We start from the raw sequence: 18,441 nt of genomic DNA, 5'->3' as shown, positions 1-18,441 counted from the left end.
CACTCCCTTCTCCAACCACCAGCGAAGGGCGGCGGTAAAGAGCAGCAACCCTCTCGGCTACCACTGAAATGACACGAAGAAGAGTGAGAAACGGAAATTACGGCGGCCGATGTTCCCTAACGATGCTAGATAAACAAACAAAATCAATACATTTTAAGACATAAACCTCGGATTCTGAGCTAATTCCGACACGTATCTATGTATAGACATGTATACCAGGAACAACGTTTCCCCGTGAATCCCTAGTAAGTGAGGCAAAGAAGGGCTAGCAATATTCTCGCTAAGTTAGCAGTGAGGCTATGCAGCTGGACGCGGTTAGCTCGTCATGTTTATTTTAGTGCTGGGTCGAAGGAGCACGACATGATGGCATGAAACCGTCGCAGTGTTAGCAAGTAGCCATCCTCTCACTAAAAGGTATGGGTTGCCTCTTTTTGATTTAATTACGTTATTAAAGTAAATAGTAGAACTATACTTTGGACGGGCATCAGTGAATGGTTAATTCCTGTTGATATCGCGTTCTTCTAACGAACACAAACGTCACGCACATTTCTCTGCTTACCGACCCTCATTCAATGAACAATAAACTTTAAATATTTTCACCATCTCCACTGAAGATTGGAAACGTGTCGTAAGCTGTAAACATAATCGCACTCCCGAGAGACCTGCTGATCGTCACCATGGCGTGGGCTCTGAAGTTGCCGCTCACGGATGAAGTGATCGAGTCCGGACTGGTGCAGGACTTCGATGCCAGTCTGTCGGGCATTGGCCAGGAGCTCGGTGCTGGGGCATACAGCATGAGGTACTGTACGAGCGTGGACGTGTTGATCCCAGTTCTTTAACGTCTGCCGTTGGACATTAGTGGTGCTGCACGTTGATCCTCAACAACAACAACAACAACCGAAAAGCAGAAAGTGTAATTTGGTTTGATTTGTGAGCCATTTGAATACAGGGCTGACATTTGGTTAACAAATGGAAATCGCCAAAGTGAATCCTCCTTCTGTCATCACTTTCTCAAGTGTGTGGAACTTTACCACCATCATCAAATTTAGGTCAGTTGTGATTATTTCACTTTCATATTTTTAGAGCTTTTGCAATGTATTTGGGCTTTGTAGTTTGCTTCTTGTATTTATTTTTTCAGTTATTTTCAAAAGCTTTTCATGTGCAGAGAATACGCATATATATTTAGATATAAAGATATTTGATATATTTCTAAGATAAGGAATTCAACTTTTTGTGTGTGTCAATGTTAAGTAGTCAGACCCCTTTCACTTTTTCCTTTGGAAGTGGAAGGAAGCATAACAAAGAGTCTGCTGCTGCTTTGAAGGCTCTCAAGAACACGCACACTCGGAGCAGAAGGGCCCTTTTAACCTACTTAACCTCAGAACCCGTCGCCAGGGTTGAATGGATTTTTCTTAGCCAGAAGCTGTAAAATATTTCTCGTCAATTATTCGTCTTTCTGACATCTCTGTTTCTATGTTCTGTATCGTAACTATCTGATGTGAAGTCCTGTACTTAGTGATCACTGAATGGAATATTAATCAAAACATGCAGATGAAGCGCAGAGCTTGGTGACTATCGGAGAACGATTACTCGTTGGTGAATCTTGAGTTGGGTATTCGACTTCTCGTAACACAATGCAGATATTTTTGGGGTACTTTTCAAGAGTTTAATGTCTAAAAAAAGTAGATATTTATGACGCTTTGGCTGAATTGCAATTATGTGAGAGACATTTAGCTTTTGCTGACTCAAGTGCTTTACTGGAGAAAGATCTCTCTTGTTTGTGACCTTTCTTTGCTGGTTAAGTGCTCTGTTAAATGAGGCCATACATGCTGCAAAGTGTACGTCTGTTCCTGAAATTCTTTTGTCGAGGGGGTTTGGGAGACAGACTTGGTATTTAGTGGTGTTGGCACCTTTGTTGCCTCCAATATAATTAATGAACTGCGAAGCGGAAGAACCCAATAATATATAGTACCCAATAGTTCTAAGACTTCATTTGACTCAATATTATTATTTTTTTTATGATATGATATGGATTATTTTCTGTCCTTACAATCCAAAAGCAAAATGAATCTTCTGTATACTTTATTATGGGGGGGTGGATCGGACTCTGGCAACTCACTAACAGCTTGGTTCTTGGTCTCTGTTCTCCAGCGATGTGCTCGCCCTCCCCATCTTCAAACAGGAGGAGTCCAACCTGCCTCCAGACAACGAGAACAAGATCCTTCCCTTTCAGTATGTTCTGTGTGCAGCTACTTCGCCAGCTGTTAAACTGCATGATGAAACACTCACCTACCTCAACCAAGGTCAGCATCGCGATCCATGACACACTTCACTTTGTCATATTTATGTAGATGTATCAACCAAAAGAGCCATTTTAAGGGCTAATTCACAAAAAGGTGGCACAGCTTTTGCTGCTACACATGTACAAATATGACAAAACTGTCCCTATTAGTAACTGCCTTGTGCGTAAATGCATACTGGTTACTAGCTTAACGTTGCTGCTGCAGTGGGATCTCTGCAGGCATTATACTTAGTAATCACAAATCTCTTGAACAAGGAGAATGAAATTCATATTTTCCTCATATAAAAATGCATGGTGTCCTCTGAGCGCACATGTCTTGCATAATGAAAAAAGTGTGAGTCCGACAAGAGCCAGCTCCTTATGAGCCGACTCACTCGGCTTTATGCACATGTTTACCTTTATTTTATTAAATTAGGATGGCAAATTATGCACAATTCATGGAGCTATCAGCGCCCGCAAATGCTTCTATGTGAACTGTTGACATTTCCAGATATTCTATTACCTGGTAGACTGTATATCAACATGGACACATTTGTAAAAAAAAAAAAGAACTTGGAAGTGGAGGGGAAAAAATCATGAAAACATTTTACAAAGTAGTCTGTTTTTGATATAGTGGCACCATCATTGATGCAATCTGTCTGGCAATTCACCCTGTTTGGTAGTTTTACACTGAAATTTTAAAAGTAATTTACCGTTTTTTATGATATGATATGAAATCATGATAATCTTGTTTATTGCCCTTCGTCATGCTGCTACCATCGGCGACGGACTTTACCATTATTACTTTTTGCGAAATAAGTGAGATATATAATTATCACAATCAATTATTATATATTATTATGAATAATACATAATCATTTTGCATAATAATCGAGAACTCTTTATAAATAATGCATTATTATAATTAGTCCAGCTTCAATGGTTGGACTTCAACTGTTTCTTCCCTATACGGATGTGTCACTGCAGGGCAGTCCTATGAAATTAGAATGCTTGACAATCGGAAAATTGGAGAACTCCCGGAAATCAACGATAAAATGGCAAAGGTATGATCAGGTCATAAACCCGCATGCATAACTTAGCACAGGGCTTCACATATTTGTCACAATAGCATTAACATGAGCTGCCTAACGCTTTCTAAAAACGAATCTCATTAAATCTCAGAGCATCATCCGTGTGGTGTTTCATGACAGACGGCTTCAGTACACCGAGCACCAGCAGCTGGAGGGCTGGCGCTGGAACAGGCCCGGGGATCGCATCCTGGACCTGGGTGAGCACCAAATGAACAATGCATGTCTACTTTGATGGCTCCGAGAGGGTGTGGTTCTCATCTAATATATATTGGACTTGTGTGTGCATAGATTTGTTGCTGTGCAGCCTTGTATGCATCGTTAACAGTCCAGTAGTTTTAGGCCAACATCAAGATGTTGGCCTCATTTATGAGTTCAGTGTTATTAGAGGCCGGCAGTATTATGGAGCAGATGGTGTGCAGCGAGAACTCCTCTGATAACGGCCTGTTTTGTGTTGCAGATATCCCCATGTCCGTCGGCATAATCGACCCCCGGGCTAACCCTACTCAACTTAACACTGTGGAGTTCCTTTGGGACCCTTCAAAAAGAACCTCCGTTTTTATCCAGGTAGCATGACGGACCACACTTCTGTTTTGCTTTAATTACTTTCATTCATTGAAAGACAACCTCAGTAGTCAGAGGCATTTCTCCCCACTTTGGCATCACAGAGCTAAGCTTGTTAACAGTTAGTGTGCTCACTCCGATTACTTGACATTTTGCACAAATAAAGGCAGTAATTACTAATACAGTTTTTCCTGTTTAGCTCTAGTTTAATATAACTTACCTGTGTTTTATGTGTTTTTTAACACCCACATTCCTGTACTGATTTACATTTTATATTGATTTCCTCCTAAGGTACACTGCATTAGCACAGAATTTACCATGCGCAAGCACGGAGGGGAAAAGGGTGTCCCTTTCCGAATCCAGATAGACACTTTTAAAGAGAATGAGAATGAAGAGTACACAGAGCACCTGCACTCGGCCTCCTGCCAGTTCAAAGTCTTCAAGGTGAGAGCGAGGCCACAATTCCAATAGTTTGTTATCAATGACCCAAATGACTCTCATGTGACACTTTTCAGCCCAAAGGTGCAGACAGAAAGCAGAAGACTGACAGGGAGAAGATGGAGAAGAGGACGCCGCAGGAAAAGGAGAAGTATCAGCCCTCCTACGAAACCACCATCCTGACTGAGGTGAGCGCATTGGTAATGTATTTAAAGTCATATGATCGGATAAAGAGAAGTCACCAAAATGAAACCATAAGAAGGTCAATGACATGAACAGACCCTGCTGCTGTAAAATATGAGGTCTTCTAAAGGGACTCTGACACCCGGAAACACCATCAGGGTTCCCCACAGGGAAAAGCCAAAATCAGCAGGAGATGAAAAGAAAAGTTCTCATTTTACCTTCTTTTTTTTTTTAATGGTCGGGAAAGCGGCAGCTTGTAACTGGTAGCAGCAGAAGTATATCCGTGGAGTCATTTGGATGCAACAACAATAACTAAAATGTCATTCTCTTGCAGTGCTGTCCCTGGCCTGAGGTCACGTACGTCGGCAACTCCCCATCGCCTGGCTTCAACAGCACACCCAATAGCTTCCCAGTGCCAGAAGGGTACGAGTGTTTCACTACGTCTGTGAAACCATCACGACGAATGCCGCTTGAATTGACTCCACCGTTTAATCCATGTATTCGTTTAGGGTGTTTCGGTTGGTGAGGAGCACACGTGATGTTTTAGATTCGGCTTAATCTGGAATTCTAAATATTGCCATTGCGCTAAAGTGGTACATTTTTCTTCCTTTTCAGAAACGGATCACCAAACCATCAGCCTGAGCCGGTCGTTCAGGTGGCAGATGTAAGAACAAGTGTATTTTTCACTCCCTGAACCACTGCATATCAACTTCGAATAACATAATCAAAGCCCTAACCCTCCGCAAGATGTGAGGATAGTAATGATAACCCAAAAACATGAGGCCAGCAGGAAGCAGGTTTTGGACTTCAAAGGGGAGATAAGTCACTTCTCACTCACAGTCAATTTAATTCTGACTAAAGAAGGACTACTTGTTCAATCATGACAATGTTGGCAGTATTTCAGTGTTTGGACTCCCAGTCCTGCCAGTCAAGGTTTTAACGGCTCGATTAAATGTATCTTTGGTGATGTTGTAAAAGTTGTCATAGACCATGCGCGTGTTGAGAACTAGGTGGTGTCTCTCATCGAGTGATTTCAAAAAATCTTTAAACACTTGATTCAGCACTTGCATCAAACCTATCGGGGTACTTTTCTATAGGACAAAACTAATTCTGATTTATAGTCTGATATGCGTGATGCAATTTTGCATATCTAGTGACACCGTATGGAAACTCTGGCCGTGTATGTTTTAGGTTAAAGGACAAAATCTTGAAAACAAAATAAGATCCAAATATGGTCTGGAAGCGTGGCGAGGACAGTCAGTAACTGTTACGATGTATAAAATGAATTAAGGGGTGCTGGAATATTTACATTATACTTTGTTCGTACAAACATGCCATGAGTTTAATTTTGTTTAGTCCCTGTGATTTCATACGTGACTCTCTGAGAAGACGTGACTCTGTTCAAGACCAATTCGGCTTTCTGTTTCATTATTCCTCCTCAGAATTTGTTACCCACAGCAACACCACAAGATGCACAACAGTGGCTTTTAAGAAACCGCTTCTCCCCCTACTGCCGGCTCTTCACCAACTTCTCAGGTAGCGCCGCTTTTCAATACAGACTAGCAAATCTAACAAAGGACGTTTTCATATTTCTGTAGCAACATGACACAATTCAGTAATGTCTTCTTCAACTCTCGAGCCACAGCTGCATGAGGTAAAACATGCACAAGGAGAAATACAGAGCTCCTTCGGTCTCACTTTTTGGAGAGCCTTGTTAAATGATCCCTTAATTATCATCTCATAGGAACTCGACAACAAGGAAAACACACGGATAATTACATCATCCACGAGACCTTCACTGCATCTGCGTGAATTAATCCATAGATATATATACATGAAGCCAACCGTGTTACATATTCTGTGCACTTGCTTTACATTTTGCAAAGCCGGGGGCTATGTGGACATTGGTCTGGTGAGCGCTGTTGTCGAGGAAAGGGGGTTACGCTCTTCAGCGAGGTCTTGTTTTCTTGTACCAGGGGCAGATCTGTTGAAGCTGACCAGGGAGGACGTCATTCAGATCTGTGGACCAGCAGACGGTATAAGACTCTTCAATGCGCTGAAGGGACGGTGGGTCTCCTGTCAATCCGATCCCATCGTGCAATACGTCAACGCCCCAGTACATCCATAGTGAAGGGCATGTCGTCTTTTCTCTCTGCGGGCGCTGTTGGCAGGGTGGTGCGCCCGAGGCTGACCATCTACGTTTGCCAGGAGTCTCAGCAGCCGAGGGAGCAGCAACCGAAACACGAAAATGGAGATGCTGCCGCGAACACCTTCTTTGGTCAGTGCACACTCACGGCACCACGTCAAAATGTTAAACATCGGAATAATTGTGCAGTAATTGCTTCATCATTTTTCATTCTTTCCTTCCCAACTGTTATGAGAGTTTGAGAAGATTAATATCAATCTGACGTCTGGCAGCAAATGTGACATGACATTTCTTATTTGCCTGTAATCCGCCTCATGGGGGCCATTTAGCCAGCCGGGACTGTGGAATAGAAATATCTGCCATCATAAGTTCCATAATTTAGTAATAAGATGCAATATCCTAAGAAATAAAAATAACCACGTTAGACAGAATACTGTAGACAACGCTCTATGAGGCTTTGAACGTGGCGCCGGCTGCTAGAGGCAACATTCTTACACATGTAGAAGAGTTCACTGTATCTCTATTATAACTATACTACTGATAATGTAACTATTCTGAAGGGCTGCCAACCTAAAATCTTTTTGATTAATATTGTCTATTTTATATCGCAAACAAATAGGAATGGAATTGTGTGTCTTTGTACTCTTTCTCTGCAGTATATCACGCCATTTACCTGGAGGAGCTCACAGCTGCTGAGCTGACAGAGAAGCTTGCTCAGCTCTTCAACATCTCACCCAGGCAAATAAATCAGATCTTCAAACAGGGTCCCACAGGCATCCACGTGCTGGTCAGTGACGAGGTAAGCGATCCTTTCTGTAAGTTGGGTATACACCAGGATTCCAGAAATGAAAATTAGACCTGTCCGATTGTCATTGAACCCGGCCTCCCGAGTTTCCCAACCACGCCGGGTGTCGTGTCGCCATGGTGCTTTCAGATGCCGCTAAGCGACATAAAAGCCACTTTACCTTCGGGAATCCAGTTCAACTGTGCCCAGAGTTCCTTTTAGTCATCGATGATGCAAAACATGAAACATTTGCTCTCTTTCTAACAGATGATTCAGAACTACCAGGATGAAGTATGTTTTGTTTTGGACACAATGAAAGGTAGTTGAGTGTGGCATTAACGTGTTTTCTATATTTAACGTGATGCCTTGATGTTATAAATGCAGGTTTATTTATAACGCCCTCCCCCGACTATGTTTTTCCTTTTCCTTCCCAGATGACACAAATGACGGCTACCACATCATCTTGAAGTGAATTCCGCGCGGGAGAATAGCGTCGTTTTCTTCTTTTAGACTCGATCCAGTCAGCCCCCGTAGAGCTTCATATTCTTCCTGGAATATGTGGAGGCGCCCGCCAGTACCGTCTTGAGGCTGCGAGGACGATTAAGAGACTGACGCACCCGGCCCTCTCCTTACTCTACCTTATTGTCTTACGTTTGAGGTAGTGACCGTCACCATTGTGTCCCTTAAGTGGTTGCATTCTCCTTGGTTGCTCTTGTCTGGTGAAGGAGGCCTACGGCTGCGGCCCCTGTTTGTTTGTTTGTTAGCTGAGCATCTGGTCTACCAAAGCTATGCGCTTCAGAAACATTTTGTCCTCTCTTTGAACACCAAATATGCAAAGAAAGTAATAATCGCAGCGGACAAAAAAAAAAGAAAGACGGTTACTCTGACAGTACTTGTTCAGCTGTCAATACGGTCTGATTTCTGCTCCTGTTTTGGCCCATTGAAGCCAGTCTGAGGAGAAACACGGTATGGCAAACACAATCGCACAGCCCCATCAAAGCACCACGAGAGGCCTCAAATCGGGTTTGTTGGTATCCAGCTGTCCTCAATTACATCTGTGATTCCTTTTAAAAAAGGGATTAATGTTGGTCTTTCACTGGATTGCAATGTCACTTTTGAGGAAGGAAATGCTTCTTTCTTTTTTCCAGACTCCCAAACACGGTTAAATCTTTGTAGTTTTGGTGTAGAGCTCATTCTGGCACTGGCGGTTGGTACCGATGATGATGATGATGATGAAGCAGTGGCTGTGTGTGTGATCTCAGTGGCTACACCTCCTCCATGTGTTTTTATTATGTATGTATTATGTAAATAGGTCACTATTTTAAAAGAAATTGTTTCATATGGAATCAAGTGTTTCTTTGGTAGGTTGAGAAAACAACACGCTTAACATTATTGTTTTTGGATATCACCACAGCAAAGTACTAATTTGTGTAATCGGTCACATCAGTCTGCATGTGAAAAGAGATGGTTAGTTTATGTTCAGTCAGTCCATTGTCCTGCTTGACATTTTAGACCCGGTGTTCTCAGCATTATTAAAATGCGTACCTGTGAACTGGCCACTATCTGTTGTCTGTGTCCTTGAGGTGTTTGCAAAGAATAAAAAATGAGATTTTTATTCATTTTTGGATAAATATTGCAAATGTTATTAAGCTCACCTGGGAAAGAAACATTATTATCTTTCCCTTTTGATGGACATATGTGGGGACGTACTGTAGCTTTGACACTACAGTAATATTCTACACTGCAAATCACAGTGAGTCTGGTTCATGTTGCATGTCATCCGCATCAAGACGCCTTCGCATTTTGAACAAAGAAAGGGAAGGAAAAATGACTCCATTTCCCAGCATGCCCCGGTGCACGGCATGCCGGTGATGTCACAATAAGTATATATACGGTTACAGGGAAGGATTTCTTCCTCCATTGTTACATGGTAACAAACGGGGCCGGGCCGACGGCGAAACGGGGAGAAAGGCGTCTTCTCGTTGCAACATTTTGACACCAATCTGAAGGGAAACAAGCGGCCAAATTCCGCGTAAAATGCGAGACAACAACGAAACGAGCACCGCCGACTGAACCCGCCCCGGCGAGAAAGAAGGATAAACGAACACAGATGTCAGCGGATTTCTCCATCGCAAGCATTTTTTTTTATACTACATCAGGAAGATAAGAGATTCGGCTTACTTAAATTATTCACGTTGCACCCAAAATGTCTGGAAGTAAATCGCAGCCGATCCTATGACGTTCCCTCTTTCTGCAGCCTGCCCGTTTTCTTCTAAACAGAAAGACATGCAACATTTTTAAATAAAGCCACACAGGTCTACCACACAGCTCTCCGGCTCTCTGACCGCCCCCCCACCCCCGAACACCGACCACCAACCCGCGACAGATCAGTGTGCAGAACAATGAGCACGGAGCACAAGTAGCCCGGCGCAGACACGTTCAAGTGTCGCAAAAAAAAATTTGACAAGTCGATTTCGGCCACATTTACTTTGTTTCCATTTGCACCGCGGCCAAACCCCAACACCAGCAAAAAGCAACTCATAGGGCGTTAAAAGATTGATGTGCAGCCAACATTTTGGAAAGGGAGACGAGGAGACGACCCACTACGAGTTGGTTGGAACAAGGGTCCCTGTTTGTATCCCAGGTAAGAGAGTTTAGTATTTCGTGTGTGTGTGTGTGGGTAACTGGTAAACTGGAGAGAGGGCGGTTGAGCTGTTGCCTATTACTCGGATACCTCTCCCCCCCCCCATCCAACAGTCATTCGCTGCATGCACACAGTTAAATACCCACCAGCTCTGAAGGTGAACAACGTGCTAAGAAGTCACAGTGATTCTATTCAACTCCTTCCTTTTAGAGCAGCAGCAGCAGGGTGAGCCGGATCTCCACCAGGGAATTGAGCCTGCCATCAAAATTCAGCCTGTGCTCTATTTGCCCCATTCATGCTGGGGGTCCCCATGTGGAACGTGGTTCACATTCTGGCTTTAAGCGTAGGAGCATCTCGGCCGAACACGTGAAGACGTTGCAGCCCCTTCAGATGAATTAAATACAACAGATGAAGATTTAAAAAAAATAATACTATTCAAAATTGCAACATAGATGAGAAATCCACATTCAAATCTGAATTTGACTGCAGTTTAAATGATTACAGCTACAGCATCCATCCATTATGCTCCAAGGCATGGATTAAAACATGGTGTCATCGTCTTAGTTTGAGACATTGCATCCTATTTTCTTTCACTTGTTCACACGTCTCAGCAAAATGACTCCGGCTGCAGTCGGATCATTGTTCACTGTACTCGGAGCAGCTCACCGTTGTTTCTCTATTAAGCTTGAAGACAAACTATGCTGTACGATTGTGGAATGCTCATTAGTCCTTTTAGGGCTGGGTTTTTTTTTCCTTTGAGAACTTGAAAAGAAATGCCTTATTTGGAGTCGTCCGAATAATGAGTCAAGATGCAACACTCGGCTGTCAGAAGCATGTGACATGTTAACCCAGACCCAGTTAAAAAAGGGCCTCATAGAGACGTAGAGTTGCAAAGTAAACCAGTAATTACCTGTATTAAGGGATAATATGACCAGCTGATCTTGAGCACGCTGTCTTTGTGGAATGTCGGCATGATTTTTCATTTATTTGGATTGAAATCACTTGGTGAAATGTAGTTTCAACACAGACCAAAATATAACATTAACCTTGATTGACCTCCACCGATTCAATGGTGTCGACCCCCTCCGCGTTGTTTATAGCAGAACTATATGCAAAATTTTAAAAAAAGAGTTAGAAGGCATCAAGATCATTCGCTTCAGTGCTCTGTGCATTAACCATGCTTTCCTAGTTGCCATGGGGACGTTTCTAGACTTCATGATTTCAAAGCATTTCATGTGAGATGGGGGGAGAGGAGGAGAGGAGGGGGGGAGGAAATGATGGAGCTGAAATACAGATGACAGATGAAAGGAGACAAAACAGCGGATGTTACCGGTTTGTTTTTCTTCCTGACGCGGGAACAGTTTGTCTTTAAGCCGTTCATTTAGTGAATACTATAAGACACCAACAAATAAGACGCACTCTCCCGCTCATTGATCAAAGGGTTTTGAATCATCCACCACGAGCGGCACTTTTCCCACATCTTTTGGTTCTCATTTACTAAAGAACGAGTGTTCTTGCCTTTGTGCTCCTCTGTGTAGGTGGATTATTATTCAAAGGGCCTCTAAGCGCATACCTGCTAAAGCCCCCCCCCCCCCCCCCCTCTCCCCTCTCCTACAATGGAGCAAGACATACAGACATCTTCTTTTTGTGGTCATTTTGTGTATCTAGTCATTTATTTTTTTGTGATTTTTCCATCCCTTGTTATTATTTGTCGCGATTATCCTTGTGAGTTCCTTTGATTCTCCTCCTGGCGAATAATACGTGTCTCTTTGAGGGATACTTTTGGGTCCAGGCAGGAGATGTGGGTGGGTGGGTGGGGGGGCGGTGACACCCTGAGCCCCTGGGGCCTGTACCCGGTAGGCCCGCTCAGTAATCCGCCCGTGCCTCCGTGCCCTCAGACAACACGTCTCCATGGAGGCAGGTTCGTCCCTCAGCCTCAAACGAAGATATGAAGAGGTGGACAACAACTCTCCATTCTCCACACCTAAAGACTCCGACGATGACATCTCCAGCAGCGACAGCGCCGACAGCTGCGACAGCCTCAACCCGCCTTCCAGCACTGCATTTACCCGTAAGGAACAGCAGGAGACAAACGTTAAAGGCAATACACTCTTAAAAACCCCACTCGGACCATTCATTAGTATGAGTTTGTGTCGATTACTCGTGTGTAACATTGCAGCCCAAATGCCCCCCGCCCCACACCTTTTCCCAACTCCAGCCACCTCCATCCTCCGCCAGCACAAGCCGTCACCGGGGGGGAAGCGGGTGCGTTTCGACGTGGTGACGGTGTACTACTTCCCCCGGCGGCAGGGGTTCACCAGCGTGCCCAGCCAGGGGGGCAGCTCTTTGGGCATGGCCCGCCACCACTCCTCCATCCGGCACTACACGCTGGGCGAGTTCGCCCGCGAACAGGACTCCAGCCACCGGCACACGCTGCGCCAGCACCTGCGCCAGGAGAAGCTCAACGCCCGCAAGATGAAGGTACGTCGCAGCAGGCCGGGGCGTCATCGGCGGCGTCTCTGCTTTGAATGACGGAGATTCAGCTTGTTTTGTTTTCATGAGCCGTGTTTCACTTGTTACTTATTTGCTTCTCACTCGAAAAGCAAATTGTTTCTCCATTTGCTGTGGTGGGAGGTTACTTAATATTTATACATGATATCTTACAGGTTCCTTTTCTAAATGTACATTATCCATCTAATGTGGTTTCCTACTCCAGTAAATTTGATTCATTTCCTCTGTACGGTTAACGATGTTACCTCCCTGCCTATCGTAGTCCTTACTACAGATCCTCCCCTCAGTGACTCAGCTTCTTGCCACACATGTGTCTTACTTTTACAAAAGAAATCTGTTACAGCGGTCGCAATGCCGCACATAAAAAATGAGCCGCCGCTCCGACCATCCTGCCAAGTGGATCTGAATGGGAATGTCCGTTTTTCTCCTATTTCATTTCTATGGGTAAAACTCCCCCAAAAGTCCTCAGAAGAAGTCCCAAAACATTTGCTGAGCAGAACCGTTTCGTGTTCTTCAGCATTAATTATCTCAAGACGCATCAAATGTTTCTTTTAAAAAGTTTGAAATATTGAATGAATACAACTCTAATTAGCTTTGGCAGTAAAATACTGGCTATGAACCCCAGCCCAATATTCTGTCTGTTATATCTATCTATATTTAGTTATGTGCAATTTTATTGAAGGACTTTCCATTTGGATCGTGTATTTTCACATTGTAGCTGGTGTCTTTACTTAGATAAAGGATCTATGCTGAATTTAAATACTCTACACTTGCTGTATTGTAATTTCAATTGAACTTCTCTCTCTCTTAATCACGCTCACTCTCCTTTTAGACAACATGTCTCCCCAAGCCGTTCTTACTTCAGACCAACTATACAGCCGCTGCCCGTCAGACGATGGCTCTGGTTACAAAATGCATTTCCTTGCCTTTTCATGGAAACTTTTCAGATGGATAATTCTGCTGCACTCGAGCTTTAAATAGGGCTCCGCTCTCCCACTCACGACTGTCACCCACAGCTGACGAGGAACGGCACGGTGGAGTGCGCTCAGGCGGACCTGCTGACTCTGGAGGACGTATCGGACGAGGACCTGGACGTGGACGGCGTGGAGGTGGACGACTGCTTCTTCCTACAGCCGCTGCCCACAAAGCGCCGGCGGGCCCTGCTGCGGGCCTCCGGCATCGCCCGCATAGACGCCCGGGAGAAATCTGACCTCAGAACCATCCGCCTCTCGCGGGAGGAATGCGGCTGCGACTGCCGCTTGTACTGCGACCCTCGCCACTGCGGCTGCAGCCAGGCCGGCATCAAGTGCCAGGTGAGGGCCGAGAAGATGCCGCTGTGCCGCCAGCCGAGGCTCGTAGGAGGTTTCAATGCTCAGTACATCATGTGTGCCCTGATATCCATACTTCCTGTTTCCAAGGGCCTTTTTTGGGCCCAAAACTGATGGCTACTGTAATTTATTACAATAAAGGCTGTATCTCTCTTTATTGTTCAGAGCTACAACATACTGAAATAACTCTACTCTGATAATAAACCTTAAACCTTTGATGGTTTCAATGTTCCAGACATCCAAAATTGTTGCTACCTTCCCCATCTCAACCCAATTTATCATACAGTAACCTGATTTTCTCTCTCCCTTACTAGTTTAGCACTTGGCTATATGAGTCGGTGACCTTCTCCTCTTGTAGTAAAATCAAACTTTCATCCCCAGGTGGATCGGATGTCATTCCCATGTGGCTGCTCCAGGGATGGATGCGGCAACGCAGCGGGCCGCATCGAGTTCAACCCCCTGCGCGTCAGAACTCACTACCTGCACACCGTCATGAAGCTGGACCTGGAGAAGAGGAGGATGCTGATCCAAGGGCCCGGAGACCAGTACGCCGATTCTGACCACATGTCCTCCCCCTCCTCCACTTGCCCCGCTTCTCCCGACCTCCCTCTGGTCGCCGGCCTGGACTCTGAGCTGAAGGTGAGCGAGTCGCAGGCCGCGGTGGAGGTTCAGGATCTCCTGGCGGAGCAGGACATTCTGGAGCGGGAAAACGAGATAGCCGTGTTGCACCTGCAGAGCGCCGAGGAGCAGGAGAGGCGGGAGAGGGAGGAGACCGGAGGTCTGGCTGAGCAGCCTCTCTGCCTCCTGCCCGGTGCTTTGGGAGGGCGGCTGCCCGAGCAGGCGGATGCGCTGGGCGCGGAGCAGGTCCTCCTGCAGGGGCCCTTCCCCACGGGGGCCACGGTCCTCTGCGTCACCGACAACCAGGAGGAGAGCCCCTCTGAACTCCTCAAGGAATCCACCTCTCTCCTCTACTACCAGCTCAGCCCCATAGAGCCCGAGGCCTTTGAGGCCCGACCCAGAGCAGAGGAGGCTCAACCGCACGCAGGAGAAGAAAGGAAACGAGCAAGAGGAGGAGGAGAGGAGGAGGAGGAGTCAAAGGTTCGCAAGCCTGAAGAGATCGAATACAGGCAGAGTTTAGGAAAGTCTTTGACCGGTGTGATTCTGCGCTCGGGGGGCAGCGCGGTAGCGGTGGAGGAGAGGCCCCCGAGCCCCCAGCGGAGCCTCTCCCAAGTGCACTGCCAACGGGAGTCGTGCTTGGTGGCGGAAGTGAATCCGCTGCCTCCCGAAGTTTAGTTTAAGCTTCTCTGCAGATGTTTTGCACAACAGCTTCATCTAAGGTGAAAGATGGAGAGAAAAAAAAGAAAATACACGTTTCACATTTATCACTGCTTATCATCGAAAATATTACAGGTCACAATCCCCTGTAGCGACTGAATTATGTGGAGGCTGAGTACTACAATACGTGAGGGAAGGGGAAAGCTGAAAGCACATACAGGCCACTCCCCAGAAGTATTATGGATGCAGTTACAAGGCGACATTGTACATTATTCTCTTGGGGGTGATGAATGCGGCCTTAATGGATATGAAAACATAAGAAACATTTGTGTGTAGGAAGTGGGGCTTTGTTCATTTCCAACGTAGCAAAAAAACTGAAAAATACAATGTGTGAATGCTGACATAAGCCTTTTGTTTGATGATGTTTAACACTATCAACACTAAACACTAACTTCTTTGCAGCGTGCAGGAAGCTTGGTTAATTCAGGGCCATTGGCAAGCGTTTTTGAGAAATGATCAAGCAATTTTGAACAGACAGCCAAACGTGCACCCACAAACACGTATTTGTTTTAATAACATTTCTTGAATTAGTAATATTAAAACATTTCTGTTACAGTCAGGACCAGACAACGCTGCATGTGACAACGGCGCACTCACGCGGGTGCGTTTAATAGCATGCGCACGGTCATCTATACGAGAGACAATGGTGATTGACTGTGAAAAGTTTAAAGGAAGCCCCCCCCCCACACAAATGAGAGTGCAAATTGATCATACCGATAAAGAAGAATACAGCTGAACGTAACACAAAGAGGGACATTTGTGAAGCATCCCGGTGTCATCTGTGTCAGAGCACTTACCCGACGCCTCCATAAGTCCGCTCGCTCGCAGGCAGCCGGGGAGCACGTAGAGGCGGAGGCTGCGTGAGCCGCCGAAAGCCATCGGCGAGCCGATGAACGGCCATCCACAAGATTTAGGCTGACGTGCAACTGCATTGCATCTTATACTCGAAATCATAAAAATGTCCGGTTTGAGCTGATGCCTGTTTGCCAGCCGGCTGCTTTCGAAGTGGGTTTTGAGCCCTGTAGTCGCGGCGAACAAGTGCCATCAAGCCAAACCAAGGCCTCTGAGTATCATCCCTCACAAATATACCTAATAATCCTGGAAATACTTGTATTTGTGTACTGTATATGTGTTTGCAATGTGCAAGACGGAGCCGAGGTTGCTGCTTTTTTCTTCTTTTAAAAAGAATCTGCATACACATTGTGAACAGAGGGTGTTTTGGCTCTGCTGTAATGAAGGTACATCAACACAGAGCGGCAGACTAACACTGGCCTTAGTGGTTGCTCTGGCTCGCCTCGGGCTGCATGTGCAATGCAGTTAAATGTAGTTACAATGATCTGATATTACTTATTATTTGTGTGTTTGTGGATTAGATACTGTTGGTTTGAAGTCCTCGCAGTCCTTCCTACTTTTGTATGACAGGAAATTGCTTTCATGGGCTTCTGCCACACCCGTAAAACCATGTAGTCATGTGAAATTCCAGAACAGATCTTCCAAGGCCTTCGCCTCTTTTAATAAGTATACTTAATAAGTATACTTGTTAAAAGGGCGAGATGCTATAAGGACGAAATGGATCAAGTCAAATTCGTGAGAAAATAGCATTTAAAGAGTAGTTATACAAAATGATGTGATTTTACTAATTTATGAAACAGATGAAAAACAACCTGAATTTGTATATTTTATGTTTAAGCTGTACAGTATGTGTGTACTTTACATTAGCGTGTCAAAGTGAGAGAGAAAGACTATCCTACGTGTGCATGTACATGTGTATGTACTGTATTATGACTAAAGGGGGAATATTAGTGAGCATACATATTTTATTCCTGAAAGATGCTGATGTTACAGATTTACAATCCACTGCTTTGCCCCCCCTCCCCGAGCCCCCCGACCCCTCAGACGGCAAATCATTAATGCGGCCATTCTGGAGTGAGGTGTGTGTGTTCTGTCTTTAAATGTGTTTGTTTAAGATATGTCAGACTAATACTGATGTGCGTAAGTATGCTGAGTCTTCTAACACTAAACCAGTCCTTTTGTTTTGATCCCTAATATCGCAGCTGCTTTTTGGGCGACAACTTGTCAAACACAAGATGTGCCGCCGTGTACGAGATGCCTGATGTATTTCTTTGCCTTTTTATTATCATTTTTTTCAACTTTCTTAATATGAATCTGCTTAACAGTTGCACCAAAGCAGTGGTTTCAAACCTAATTAGCAGATGCTCTCAAGCATCACGTTTTAACAAAGCGGCGTAGTTATTGTGAGGGTTAGGATTAATTGTCGGCCTTTTGTGTGTTTCACGTGACTCGCCTTGACATCATACCGTCTTTTAGAATGGTGATGATTAGAAGCTGCCTGTTGTTGTCCTTGGCTTTCTTTTGATAGACAAAGGTTTGGGACCACTGCCATCAAACCAACACCATTACACTACGTGATTGTGTGTTTCTCTGTGTGAGAGGGGTGTGCGATTGTTGTAAACAATAACACGTTTAGACTATCTAAAAGCTATGGGGACTACTCTCATGCTAACTGTGGACAAAAGTTTTTTTTGTTTTTTTTTATACAAAATAAAAAGAATAAAACACTCACTTGAAAAAGGATAATGTGTTATGCCTGTTGTGTTGATTTAAGCATGTAATTAATCAATTTTCGTGATTTCACCGTTCTCAATCATAGACTGCATTGCAGGAGGCAGCAGGGGAAACCGACTGTTAATTTAAGGAGACAGCGCAAACTATTATTTAGATATAGAATCTAGCTATAATGCAAGTAATACCTTTCTATGTCCTCTGCGTGTCTCATGAACAATGAACCAGATCTACTGCATAATGGGAGTGTTTTGCTGCAGACTCAATGAGCCAATGCGCCACGCGACAAGCTCAATATTATTAGACTTTAATGAGACGGGTGAACGGGGGGCTCCGTCGTCCTCCACGGGTCACTGTGCAATCGCATCTCTTCTTCACTGCAACTGGAGGCAGACTGCATGAGCTGCGTTGTCCCCTCGCGAGTAGAGTAACGTAACCGTCAGCGAAACAGACAAATCACTTGGTACTCTGCTGTCTGAGAAATACTTCTGTTATGTGTATTTTACTGATGTTTCAGACTGCGAATAACTCAAGAGGCGGTCCGATAGGCCCCTAC

The 18,441-nt window shown here is 44.8% G+C and overlaps 2 protein-coding genes across 4 annotated transcripts; both read left to right on the top strand.

The window, feature by feature from the left end:
* The first annotated feature begins 26 nt into the window (after positions 1-26).
* tfcp2 (transcription factor CP2) lies at positions 27-9,041 on the top strand. Of its 2 annotated transcripts, none has more exons than XM_040193529.2 (16): positions 27-414; positions 615-799; positions 2,152-2,303; positions 3,269-3,345; positions 3,464-3,569; positions 3,830-3,936; positions 4,225-4,377; positions 4,449-4,559; positions 4,889-4,977; positions 5,170-5,218; positions 5,997-6,090; positions 6,531-6,621; positions 6,726-6,832; positions 7,357-7,499; positions 7,752-7,803; positions 7,919-9,041. In XM_040193529.2, the coding sequence occupies exons 2-16, from the start codon at positions 678-680 to the stop codon at positions 7,954-7,956; spliced, it is 1,491 nt and encodes a 496-aa protein (XP_040049463.1). In that variant the 5' UTR covers positions 27-414; positions 615-677; the 3' UTR covers positions 7,957-9,041. The 2 variants fall into 2 exon arrangements, with proteins under 2 accessions (XP_040049463.1, XP_040049464.1); XM_040193530.2 differs by having other exon boundaries at positions 76-414; positions 615-1,049.
* A 343-nt stretch (positions 9,042-9,384) lies between these two features.
* On the top strand, positions 9,385-17,897 carry csrnp2 (cysteine-serine-rich nuclear protein 2). 2 transcript variants are annotated; one of them, XM_040193527.2, is made up of 5 exons: positions 9,385-10,128; positions 12,027-12,229; positions 12,347-12,609; positions 13,656-13,952; positions 14,349-17,897. In XM_040193527.2, exons 2-5 carry the CDS (start codon positions 12,040-12,042, stop codon positions 15,258-15,260), a joined length of 1,662 nt encoding a protein of 553 aa, XP_040049461.2. In that variant the 5' UTR covers positions 9,385-10,128; positions 12,027-12,039; the 3' UTR covers positions 15,261-17,897. The 2 variants fall into 2 exon arrangements, with proteins under 2 accessions (XP_040049461.2, XP_040049462.2); XM_040193528.2 differs by having other exon boundaries at positions 9,390-10,128; positions 12,027-12,199.
* Positions 17,898-18,441: the final 544 nt, after the last annotated feature.

Source organism: Gasterosteus aculeatus, chromosome 2 (assembly GCF_964276395.1).
Source record: "Gasterosteus aculeatus chromosome 2, fGasAcu3.hap1.1, whole genome shotgun sequence".
Taxonomy (NCBI): Eukaryota; Metazoa; Chordata; class Actinopteri; order Perciformes; family Gasterosteidae; genus Gasterosteus; species Gasterosteus aculeatus.
The sequence above is the reverse complement of the archived record's forward strand: the minus strand, read 5'-3'. Positions and strand labels throughout refer to the sequence as shown.